The sequence below is a fragment of the Primulina huaijiensis genome, chromosome 8 (genome assembly GCF_012295235.1).
Source record: "Primulina huaijiensis isolate GDHJ02 chromosome 8, ASM1229523v2, whole genome shotgun sequence".
NCBI classification, from domain to species: Eukaryota; Viridiplantae; Streptophyta; class Magnoliopsida; order Lamiales; family Gesneriaceae; genus Primulina; species Primulina huaijiensis.
The window spans coordinates 3,744,010-3,756,089 of NC_133313.1; the positions used below are offsets into that span (position 1 = coordinate 3,744,010).

The 12,080-nt window shown below is 34.7% G+C and overlaps 1 protein-coding gene, 1 long non-coding RNA gene, 1 other non-coding gene and 1 pseudogene across 6 annotated transcripts; 2 read left to right on the forward strand and 2 right to left on the reverse strand.

Moving 5' to 3' along the window:
* Positions 1-262: 262 nt before the first annotated feature.
* TRNAM-CAU (transfer RNA methionine (anticodon CAU)) lies at positions 263-334 on the reverse strand. The gene has a single exon. It is a non-coding gene; the product is annotated as a tRNA-Met (tRNA).
* A 77-nt stretch (positions 335-411) lies between these two features.
* LOC140983528 (uncharacterized) lies at positions 412-2,784 on the forward strand (annotated as a pseudogene).
* Positions 2,785-3,038: 254 nt separating this feature from the next.
* On the forward strand, positions 3,039-5,678 carry LOC140983529 (uncharacterized). The gene is made up of 3 exons (XR_012176448.1): positions 3,039-3,410; positions 3,787-3,896; positions 5,273-5,678. It is a non-coding gene; the product is annotated as an uncharacterized lncRNA (long non-coding RNA).
* Positions 5,679-7,507: 1,829 nt separating this feature from the next.
* LOC140982959 (probable methyltransferase PMT2) lies at positions 7,508-11,570 on the reverse strand. Of its 4 annotated transcripts, none has more exons than XM_073449756.1 (7): positions 11,388-11,570; positions 9,791-10,445; positions 9,452-9,662; positions 9,029-9,323; positions 8,507-8,893; positions 8,125-8,202; positions 7,508-7,996 (listed from the first exon to the last, which is right to left on the reverse strand). In XM_073449756.1, the coding sequence occupies exons 2-7, from the start codon at positions 10,436-10,438 to the stop codon at positions 7,771-7,773; spliced, it is 1,845 nt and encodes a 614-aa protein (XP_073305857.1). In that variant the 5' UTR covers positions 10,439-10,445; positions 11,388-11,570; the 3' UTR covers positions 7,508-7,770. The 4 variants fall into 4 exon arrangements, with proteins under 4 accessions (XP_073305857.1, XP_073305856.1, XP_073305858.1 ...); XM_073449755.1 differs by having other exon boundaries at positions 11,320-11,569; XM_073449757.1 differs by having other exon boundaries at positions 11,456-11,564.
* Positions 11,571-12,080: the final 510 nt, after the last annotated feature.

Genomic DNA, 12,080 nt, shown 5'->3' on the forward strand with positions numbered 1-12,080 from the left:
TGTTCGGATTGAGTAATTTTTGAATAATACTATTATTCAACTCGATCCAACCCACCCGAATTGATACTCTTACTGATCCAAGAAACAGAGCGTAAATTATATAATTTGATAATTTTAAAAATTAGAAAATTTAGTATTAATTAAAGAGACTGTGCATTTTTATAAATTATTACTTTTATTATAAATAATAGTAATTATTTTAAAAGGAAAAATAAGCAGCATAAAATAGAAGGTGCAGGAAGTTTGCTTCTGAAATTTCATTTATCAGAGCCAGGTTTCGATCCTGGGACCTGTGGGTTATGGGCCCACCACGCTTCCGCTGCGCCACTCTGATTTGTTGATAATGTCTCTAATGTTTTATATTTATTCTATTTTTTTTATTTCTGCTGCAGCGAACAATGGAGCCGGAGAAACTCCTCGGCTCCCTCATCTTCTTCTCCACCAGTGAGCTAATTTTTTTTCCCTGAAGAATTTATAATTGGGATCCTTTTCTTTCATCTTCATGTGCCGGAAATTGCGTAATCGATGATACTAGAGAATAATATGTGCCAAGTGGTGAAGATGATAAAGCATGTATTTTTCAGTGTTTTAAATCGTTTCGTTCGTGGGATTTTTTTTTTTTTTTTTGCAAATTTTGCCATGTTTATTGAGTTATCGATTTGATTGATTATAAGCAATGCGCAGATTAGGAAGGCGGCTTAACAGTATTGTTCGGGATTACACTGGGTCGGAGGACGGATTGCAGTCTCTTGGCAAAATACTCTAGTGTTGCCTTTCCTTCATTGGCTCTCCTTTTAGCTGAAAATAAGGTATTTAATGTGATTTACGTCTACTTTTGGTTGATGAAGCGATTTGAAGTTTTTTAGCTGGACTTTAGCTTTCCTAAACCTTGATGTTTGCAGTAATTTCGCTTGTGTTTAGATGAAATTGTTTGAGTGGAGAAAAATGATGCAAGGGATGAATATCAGATCACTCCATTTTTTTGTCGAGAATTTAAAGTTTATCATACTAATTAATTAGTAAGTTGAAAATGGCAGCTGAGGAATTTAAATTGATGGAACTGACGGATATTTAAACAGGTTTGGTCGATTTGAAATGTTAGATTTTAAATTTTTTTGTTTCAGGATCCAAATGCACCCTTAGTTCTTTGCTTTTTGAAATCTGATAAATAGTTTAGAAAACCAGTAACAGCCTCTGAGTTACCGTTTTGGTGGTGGCACAGAAAGTGTGCTGGGATTAGCCCTCTTGATTTTACAACAGATTGCAGGGGATGAAATGATATCAAAGAATACAAAGAATAACTGTGTAAATACACACAGAAGAAGAGCGAAAAGTTTTCATAATTGTCATGTTATTCTTGTCCTCAAATTGAAAGCACCTTTAGTGGGTAATGTGGATCGATGTTGCTTGCCTTTGTAAAGGTCTCATATATATTTTTGTGGCTGACAATGTCCTGCTCGTCTGAGAATAAGAAATGCCAAATTAATTTTACTTATAGTTTCTAGTGATATGGTGTCATGTGATTCAAGCATGTTTCTTCAAAGGTTTAAATGTAAATCATCAATTTTTTCGTCGATGAGTGGTGTGAAATGAAATGAGTTGGAAAGCAAGCACCTATCAATACCTTTGAATTATTGTGGAACCCAAAGTTTAGCTGCTATAAGTACCCGTAAGACTAAAAGTCCCACCTCACTGAAGTGGAACCTGCAAGCAAAACCGGCAGCAGTAATATAGCAAGATCTAAGGTGCATTAGGTGCTATAAGTAGAAATGAGACGTGATGGAGTCTGAGGGTGTAACGACCATGTCTCCTTGCCAAGTTACTAAGCTTTGAACGATCATGATTACACACGGTTTTAAATGATTGGTTTTGCTGTTAATTTCTTCTTATTGTTTCGATTTTGTTCAGGAAGTTTCAGAACCTGCAGCAGAAGCACTTGGTAATTTGTCCCAAAACCCATCTTTAGCTTAAAAATTGGTCGCAATGGGCATCATCAAGACATCAATTGATACTTTGTACGGGAAAGATTGTGACATTACTCACTTGCTAATCATGGTACTTCTTAATCTCACATAGTTGGATTCTGGTATTGAATATTTACTTCAGGTGGCTTTTATCCTCATGTTACTTTTTTATTTTCTTGTACTTCTTCCTGAATAAAAAATCTTTTCCTGTTTGACACTATCGAAAGTTATACCTCATTGATTGATAAATCTGAATTCTTCTCCTTAGATCTCTGAAAAGGCCTGAATAACTAAAATTGTGATAATGAATGTTGATTCTTCAGCAAGGAGATGAGAACATCCATGGTCTGTATGTCATGAAGCTGGTGAGATCATTCTGTATTTCATCTAGTGAGGAAAGAGGTGGGTTCTGACTCACTTCAGTTTAGTTTTCCTCTGTGATAAGATAATTTTCATGACATTCCCTCTTTTCCAACATATATGTAAACACCATCCTTTTTTTATTTAAATCAGGTGATCCCTTTAAACACATAGCTTCGATACTTGTGATCATTTCACAGAAAGACGCAGGAAGGAAAATTCTGCTGGACCCTAAGTGGGGACTTTCGAAAAAAATTATCAGACAATTTGATTCTTCTAATTCATTGGGAAAGAAAGTGGCATATTTATTTCTTTTTTTGTTTCCCTGAAAAGCCAATTTCAACTTTGGTTATCTTCGTTCAAATCCTTGCTTGGATAAAAATGAAACTGAAACCAAGAGCGGACATTGGCTTGATGTTTTAGAATCCTTGAGTGAATAATTTGGAAATGAAATTTCGACCTATGATCTTTCTTTTATTTTACAGGTCTCAAGAACCATTCGAAACTGCTGTTTTGAAGCTGATAACCGACTGCAGGATTTGCTTTGGATCTCAGAGTTTCTTTGGCTTGCACTCCTTTTGCCAGTTGCTGGAAACAAGGTTGTATATGCGTGAATCAACCTTTTTTAGCTTTCTGAAGCTACTTGCAACTTGAATTTGCACCCATGGGTAATCGATAGCACAAAAGGAAACACGCGCACAAATAAACTCGGGCAGATATATTTTTAGAAAATAATTTCATAAAACTGACGGAACTAACTTTTTTTTAAAATTATTGTGCAGGGTCAGCTTCCTTTTCGACTTAATGTGAACAACCAGGTTGTTTTGTTCTTCTTGATCCTTTGAAAATAAAATATAAGTCTCGTTTTTCGCTTAGTTTTCTTGTTTCTGCATATTTTGCTGTATAAACGCTTTTTGACATGTAATAGATATTGAAAGGAAAACCGCCTTTCAGATATACAGTGAGATAGATATTTCTAAAATGCCACCTGAGCTCGGGAGTGCACTGTCATTAGAACGAGAAACAGTAGCAAATCCTGACATCCGTGTCCAAGCACCGGTTTCCATATATTTACTCATATTACAGGTGAACTAACTCATTCTTTGACTAGGGCTTAACTTTTTCTTGAACTAATCTGAAATGTCGTCGTTATTTGCTTTAGCCTAATATATCGATATTATTATCACGACATTACAAAGACTCTTAACTTTTAGGGCGTGCTTGGAAAATTTGCATCACTAGTTGGAATTCATGTGATTTTTGCCTGTTATATTGAATGTGTCACAATCTTCGTTTGGATTGTCAACTTCATTTCCCTGTTTCTATCTTGTTGAGTTTGTCTTAGGATCCCTTAGTCGCAATAGATTACGTTCAAGGTCAAACAAGTACGACGACAGCCTCGAATATATCAAATCAAAAGGTTTTTTCGCCTTCTTCACACGCACTTATTTTCATGTTCCAGGAAACAGGTAGGAGAGCTTTCTGGTCTGTTAATGGACCCCGGATACTTCAAGTGGGGTATGAAGATGAGGAAAACCCGCAAGTAATGGAAGTATACGAACGAGTTGGCTCGTTGGTACGTGAATCCCATTGTTTCGATTTAATCACATAATAAATCATCATGCATATCCAAGATTGCAACACATTCTTCTTTGTGCCAGCTGATTCAAGATGGAACCTGCCATGCCTCCTCATAGGTTTTGCAACTGGTGTATCGGTTGCATACTGGTTTGCAAGACGTTTTACAGATTCGGTCTGCATCAGTTTCCTGGACAACTTACATCTATGAAATCGTGGTTTCACCATAATTTTAGCATTTGTTAACATCTGTGTTTGAAAATGAGACGGATAACCAGATTTTTTTTTGGTGCAAGATTTTAGATATTTGTTAATGTTTATGTTTGCGAGGGAGTAAAATTATTATGGAGTGTTTGGCATTGTAATGTGGTAATGGGATGGGAGTATTATTGTATAGATTATGACATCGTACTATACTAGGGCTTTTTCCCCAACAGAAACATATATAATTATATAACTAAACTACTCGATATATATATAATATATTGAACCTTATATTTTTATTTTTTAATAAAAAATAAAAATAAATAATATTTCATCCTGTAATTATTGAACAATTAATTTAATCACGCCATGTCTTGCATTATTGTTTTTTTACTGTTAAAATGTAAAAGAATAAAATTTAATAAATTGGTTCAAAGTGACATACTTAGAAACTAGAATCAGAAACCGAACTACCACGATTTGGTTCCCGGTTCCCCTTCCATTGGACCCGAAATAATCGACCGTGCTCAAGCCTAAATAAATTACCTTTCTCCATTGTTGCGGCAATTGTGAACTCTTGGGAGAATCGATAACTGTATTGGATTAGAAATCGAGAGAAATCGTGGGCATTAGGGTCTTCATAACACAATCAATAATTCGCTTTATTTTCAATTAAACCTTGAGGCAAGCGAAAGCTGCTCGGGTGAGTAGCCTGACCGTCTGTGGACATTTGTTGCTCTGCATGGCGCTTTCGGGATTAATAAGTTTCATGTTATGTCAATTCGAGCTTGCTCGATCTGTTCAATTACGATCTTCTAATGCAATATAATCACATTCTCTAGTCCAATTGCTTTTTTTTTCTTGCATTATATGACATTTATTGTAACACGACAAATAGTATCCAGACAATTTTAAAAATAAAATTTAGTTATATAGTTATGTTAAACAATATAATTTTAATTTTAAATAATAATTTATAAACAAATAAATAATTCATAATATGATTTTAATATAACTATCATTAGTTTTTTAGGGGTTAATTGAATTCTTTAATTTTGGACTTCACTTAGTGATAGCACTCAACCCTAGTCGTCAAACTCCATGTGGAGAAGAAAAAGAAAGTAAAACCCAAAACCCTCAACACCAAACTCCATGCTTTGTTTAAGAAAATTATAAGAAAAAAACCAACAGCCCTCATCAATCGTCTCCTTATTTCCATAAGTTAATCTCGATAGGATTTGAACAATTGATTCAATTTGTAGGTTCCAAATTTGGTTAATATAGTAGAAAGGCCTTAAACAATTTTATATCTTAGAATATAGGTTTAGTGGTTGTTTATTATTAAGTTCTGGTTAATTAAATATTTTTTAAAATTAATAGGTTCTCTTTGGAAGCTGCAAAGCATTAACTATTAACCGGTCCTAATACGTAGGAAAAAACATAGAATAAATTATAATTGTACATAGATAAGAAATAGGTGGCATAATTAGATTATAGGTATGTATTTAAGTAGGATAATTGTTATGTCGTGAGATCTCTTGTTATGCTATCATGATTAAGCTAAAGACATCATGTGAGTATAATCATATTCTAACATTATTTGACAAAAGCTCCACAATTATGAATTTAGCTATATTTGATTATGTTTTGGTGATGTTCTGGTTGATATATGTGTCATGTGAGCCATCTCTTAGTTAAAGTGTTACATGTGAGGATGCATATGAGCCGCCTCTTGTTTCTCTATGTTCATAGTGCTGCATGACAGGGTCTCGTCGTCATGGATGTTTATGTTCTGTCTATCATGTGAGCCACCTCTTGATTTTTGCAGGTCAAAGTGCTGCATGCGAGGAGCACATAGGCCACCTCTTATTTTTTAATGGTCAAAGTGCTGCATGATATAAATTTTAATCTGTATTTTGTTCTTCTTGAGTTCTAGTGTTCGACTGTGTATTTATTATTTATTATTTATAAAACTTTTGGTCGTTATCATTGAGATCGAATTAGTTGCTGGATGCAGGAGTGTGCTGAATAATTTGTCTTTGGGTAATAATCTAGATGATGAGGATGAATACATAGAATATGTGTGAGAGATTGTCAAGAAAGAAGATAATTTGAGACGTAAATTTGTAGGTCTTGAAGATGCAATTTTTTTTAAGTTTCATTAATAAAATTGGATAATTAGTGTCTTAAATAAAAGTTTGTATTCATAATTTAACTAAAATGGGACAGACTCAATTAGAAAGACAACTATATTTTTAAATACTCTACTATATTTATTAATTATTGCATGCGCTTTATGTGAGGAAATACGTGCCTTACATTTTTATTTATTATTTATTATTTATTATTGTGAAAGTTTTTATCGTTATCTTTGAGATCGATTTAATAGCTAAATACAGTAGGATACCGAATAATTTATCTTTAGATAAGCAATCTTTGTATATGATGTTTTCTGACTTTTTCTTTGGGTTTTTTTTGGCCTTGTTTATTTAATCTGAATTTTGTTCAAAATGTCGTTTCAACTAAGAGAGTAAACGAATTCAGCCGTTTGCAAATTTTTCAAGCCGGCTCAGAAGTCGAGCTCAAATTATCTTGATCGAAAGTTTATGACCCGTTCGCGGGCTTTACTATTTTATTAATATAATATAATTATATATTAAATAAAAAAATTGATCTTATTGAGTACTTATTTTCTAGCGATGATTTAAATAATTTGCAAACATGTTCAAATTTTTCGAGCCAAATTCAAACTTGAGCTTTAATTCGAATCGAATTCGAACCAAAAGTTTTAAAATTTTTGAACTTTGAATCGAGCTCGAACTCGAATATAACTAAAACGTTCAAATTTTTTTTATATTTGGGTCGATTCAGTTCATTTATGTCTCTAGTTTCAACTCATTTTCAATGTTGAGATATTTTGAAAATAATTTTTTTTTGAAACTATAGTTTAGTGCTTGCAATTTACTAAATTATTTTATAAATCAAGGACAAGAGCATCACTTTTAATAATTGAAAAAATAACGTAAGTTTAGTTTCATCTGAATTTAAAAGAAATGAATTGAAATACATCTAATACAAAATCAACCGATCAAGTTAAACTAATGGATGATTTTGGATATGTTAATTCAAACGCACACCTCGGCATTTGAGTTGAGATCGAACCGAGCATTTAAGCGATATTTGAGCAGGAAGACGTGGAAATCTTATTACACATGCTCATTAAATACAAAATATTTCAATAGACAAAAATAACGATCTATGGCTTTCACTCGGGAACAGATATCTTCTCATGCAACGTTACTCATAGAATCTATAGTTCTCACGTAAAATTCACGTGAGATAAGATCATATCCAGCAAAAGCTACATTTTCACGACATGAAACAAAATATAATGGAAACTAAAGCAGAAAAATAACAAATGTAATTGATTTATGTTCTAAAATAACAATGTAAACGTAGGGAGAATTGGGATGACAAAATTGAAAGGGATCAATAAATACCATTAACACTAAGAGTTTCGATCAATTACTGGTTAAATTTGCGCTACCCTGCTTAACTGCATCGCCCCAACTTCGATGGGAAAACCTTGATAGCTGGGTAAAGTGAACCGTGCATCCTCGGAATGTGTACACGAAATCAAAGATTCACCGTGCTTTCGTGAGTTTTACTGAGTTGAAGTGGAGTTGCCAACCCAGTATTGCTTAACTGCAACAAGTATTTTCTCTGGGACGAGGGGACCATCCTCGTGATCCATCATTTTAAAATCCCATTTCATACCAGCAATCATCTTCTTCACCTTAACTAGTACATCTACTTCATCACGGAGTATGACTGCACCTTCTGGTCGAAGGATTCGGTCCATTTCTAACAAAATGTCTTCATAGTCACATCTGTGTTCATTTTATTGAATCAGTTCGTTAGTTCTCGAAGGCACATCTGTGTTGTTTTAATCAATCGGTTGTATATTTCAAGATTTCTTGGAACCTGATGGACAAATAGAAGGATACCAAAAACTTACTTGTCCTTATACAAGCTGAAAAGACCATTAGCATGGATAAGATCATATGTTCTTGGATAAGTAGAAAAGGCTTCACACCTGAAACACAAAGATACAATCAGATACACAACTGGTTGCTACCTGGGATAAAAAGATATTGGCAGCCTAGCAGGACAAAATAAATTTCACTAGATTGCGTAAAACGAGACTCAGCCAGGTCATGATCCATCCTACAATATTGTGTAGTCAAATATGTGGCACGACAATTGAAACGTGGTGATTCAGCAACTATAGGTTCAAAATATTGGACTTGTACCAATAAAGTCAGATACAACAACTAGTAATAAGGTAAATTTTCGGTCTTACAAGCAGAAAACAAACTTTGTTGAAAAAGAAAGTATACCAGTCGTGATAGATGCCAATCAGTCCCCGTTCATAAATGACACCCAGAGTATTTTTCTTGGCAATCGTCGGCACAACATTCATTACCCAAAATTTGGGAGAATGAAGTGCAGCAGCGAAGCCTCCAAATCCAGCATTCATATCCATAATGTTCCGGTACCTTCCAGAGTCAAGAATCTTGTTGATCCTTTTGTAGGCGCTAACGTGTTTTTTCCATTGTTTGTTGTCCTCCAGGTACGCCTCAACAGAGACTCCAGATACCGACCCACTAGCAATTCTGGGAGGGACGGCATAAAGCCTCTCAGGGAATGGTTTAAGCACCCCACTAGATACTTCATCACTGTTCGCATTGGTGTATGGAGTAACACACGGCTCCATTTGCTTGTACCTAACAAACGATCGACCAAACACTGAATGCGTGCAAAAAAGTACACTCTTATGCGATTAAGCACACACATGCAAAGCATGAAAGCAACGAAACTCAAAATTCCTCATCTTGGCTTGTACGTATAGGCATTCATACCAGACGTCATCGGCATCTTCAGATTTACAAAATGTCACTCCAGAATTTTCTTGTTCTGCACGACAAGAATCAGTATCCATTGTCTTCTGCCATATGGCAATTTCACCTTTCTCAGACTTCTTTTCCCAGCAGAGAAGTTTGGCGACTTCTTCAATCTTTCTTTGTTCTTCCTCGAGGTCTTCCTTTGTGCGTTGCCACGCTTTGTAGTTAATCTTCCAATTGATAGGAGGCCCCGAAAGAACCCAGTAACCACCGGGCCTAAGAACACGATCAACCTCCTTCATATACAGTCCATCTGCAAAGAGAGAAAAAACCAAATCACACAAACAACAAGAAGCTCAAGGATGACAAGAAATACCATCCCACAATGCATTGTTATGTAATTTCCATCACACAAATTTTCGTTTAACATTTGGTCTTTACCATTTACACCCCAAGGTATAAGACAACGAGAACAGTGAGCCATGTCAAAAGCTCTGGATGGATATGGAGTTTTTATAGTTCCAAGAACACCAATAACAGCAGGTACACCCCTTTCAAGAGCAAATTGAACCTGGGCTTCGTGTGAATCTCTTGGAGCAAACGACATTGCAATAACATTTCTTTTCCAGAGATAAGCCCCCCAACTAGCAACCTGAAATCATGAAATATATCAGAGAGTCAACAACACATAAAATAAACATATTGGCATAGAACACCTAAATAATCAAAGTAAAAGAACACTAGAAAGTGGAAAATCAATAAATATAGCACTGGACATACCCCACATCCAGTATCCAATGCTGTCCTTACAGTTCCATCAGCTATTGGTATAACTGAAGCCAGCTGGTCAATATACTTGTCGGCCCCCTGAGGAAATTGTGTTCCTCCACCAGGGAACCTAAACACGTCTCCCTCATACTGGATCCAGTTCTGAATAGCCTTCTCAACAGTCAAGCTCTTGTATGGAGCATTGGCATAAGGAACATAATCACGACTTTTTGGCCATGGAAATGGGGTTACATATCCTTCGGGAGCTGGAATAAGGCAATGGAGCTTCTCTCCTTGAGGAGGGCAGTGCCTTTCACGATATATCATATTTTCCCTAGGAAAAGTCATTGCACGGCTTTGATCTTGGCAGGGCGTGTAATCTGTGAATCGAGTGTGGCATGACTCATACATAGTTGTTTTAGAATCAGAATCATCAATAATCCCGGCTTCACTAGCATGGCGGGTTTCAAAATTGAGGTTCGGAACGATGTTGCAGTTTTCTCCACTCTTGGTCATCTCAAGGGCTATGCTATCTCCCTTTCCAAACCCACTTCTCTGCCATGCTCCGAGTAAGTAGAAGAAACAGCACAGACCAGCTACTATAAATATAGATACAGAACTTCTAGTTCTACTATCACCCGAATTAAACTTGTTCGCCATCACGGGCCTGAAACATTCGCAACACAAATTAGGTACATATAAAAGTAACTTTGTTTCCCAAATTCGACAATTCTTTCCCAAACTACATACAAAAATGATCCATATCAATATCAAACTCGATCTGAAGAGAAAAAAGTGTTTCTATGTCAATCAGATCCAAAAGCTAGTAACTATCATTTTCAATGTTTTTCCTTTCAAACTCACTTCTGGAATCTTCACATACTCAAAAACAGATGCAGTTAATAGCAACATAAAAAACTATGGATTTGCATAGATTCAATGCTAATGTACATCATAACACAGAGCATAACTTAGATCTGCTGCCACTTTACCAAGATCCATCATGATCATCGAATGAAACAAACTTTAAATGGATCCATCACTTAAAGACATTGATGGATCTATCTGTTAAGTACCTCTAAAAGAAGGCTTATCTACTTCAACCTCAAGCAACATTATAACTTAATTAAAATCCAAAAATCATCAAATAATAAAGCTCACGCAAGAAATGGATTAAAAATCAATAAAACGCCATCCATGTTGACATCATATTAATTACATTATCCTGTTCAAAAGCAAAAATGATTATATTCTCAAACAAGCATCCATTTGCTTAAATTAACGGAGAAAACACTTAATTGTCATTATCTGAGTGCTATCCGCCAAAACGATGAACATTCAAGCACAAGCTCCAATGTTTTTCCGAACCCAGAAAATAAATCCTTAAAAAAAACAACAAACATCGGATCCCGCAAATTTTTCGAAGACTCCAGAGAGAACAAGACCAAAAGAAGAACACTAAAAAACACAAAGAAAAACAAAAAACAGGACAATAAAAAATTAACGAATTCAAGAAATGCATCAATCAATAAAACACATACCAATCACATCAGTTGATGCGAACACTGGTTCAACGATCTAAAAGGTCGAATCTTTACGCGTTTCTCACCGATTACGCGATGGATAGATCAAGCACTCAATAGCAAACAAATCCCAACTTCATCGAAAACAATATACCTTTAAATGGTATAATTTTTATTGTTCATCATGCGCGCATATGCAGATCGAGTGTCTCTGATTTGAGTCTCTTAAATGTTGGAAGTACAAATATGAATTTTTTTTTCTTTTCTTTTTGCTTTTTTGTTTTTATTATTTAATGCGTTAATCACCAACCATGAAACCATTTTTCAACTTGGCCCTTCGTTTTAGTTCCCAATGACTTTAAATTTTTTTTAAAAAGAAACTTTACAAATTAAGTTTTTGACACTCTTATTTGGGCACATTAAAAGCTCCAATCCCATATTTGTAATCAAAGTAATTTTTTTGACATATTTTTATGTATCAGATCAAGAGATCTGTCTTATAAAATTGTTCGTAAAACGATGTCATATGAGGTTTTTGAGATTTTAAATCGAAATATAAGATTTATTTTTATTTGTTTGCCTAAACTAAAAGTAGATCTACCATAAGATTTTGATAATTTCAAACATTTTATGTGTCAAATCGATGTTTCGTATCTAATATATGTTTTTTTTAAATTTCAATATTTGTAAGTTTTGAACCAACGATTTTCAAATTAATGGTTTAAAATTCATTTCAAAACACATATCCATCGAAATAAATGATATAACAAAACTAAAAT

Bases quoted from the DNA above. Each gene is read 5' to 3' on its own strand.
- LOC140982959 (XM_073449756.1), bottom strand. From the start codon at position 10,438: ATGGCGAACAAGTTTAATTCGGGTGATAGTAGAACTAGAAGTTCTGTA. The intron at 9,663-9,790 runs GTATGTCCAGTG...TCATGATTTCAG, and splicing joins CATTGGATACTGGATGTGGG to GTTGCTAGTTGGGGGGCTTA. The intron at 9,324-9,451 runs GTAAAGACCAAA...CTCTCTTTGCAG, and splicing joins TATACCTTGGGGTGTAAATG to ATGGACTGTATATGAAGGAG.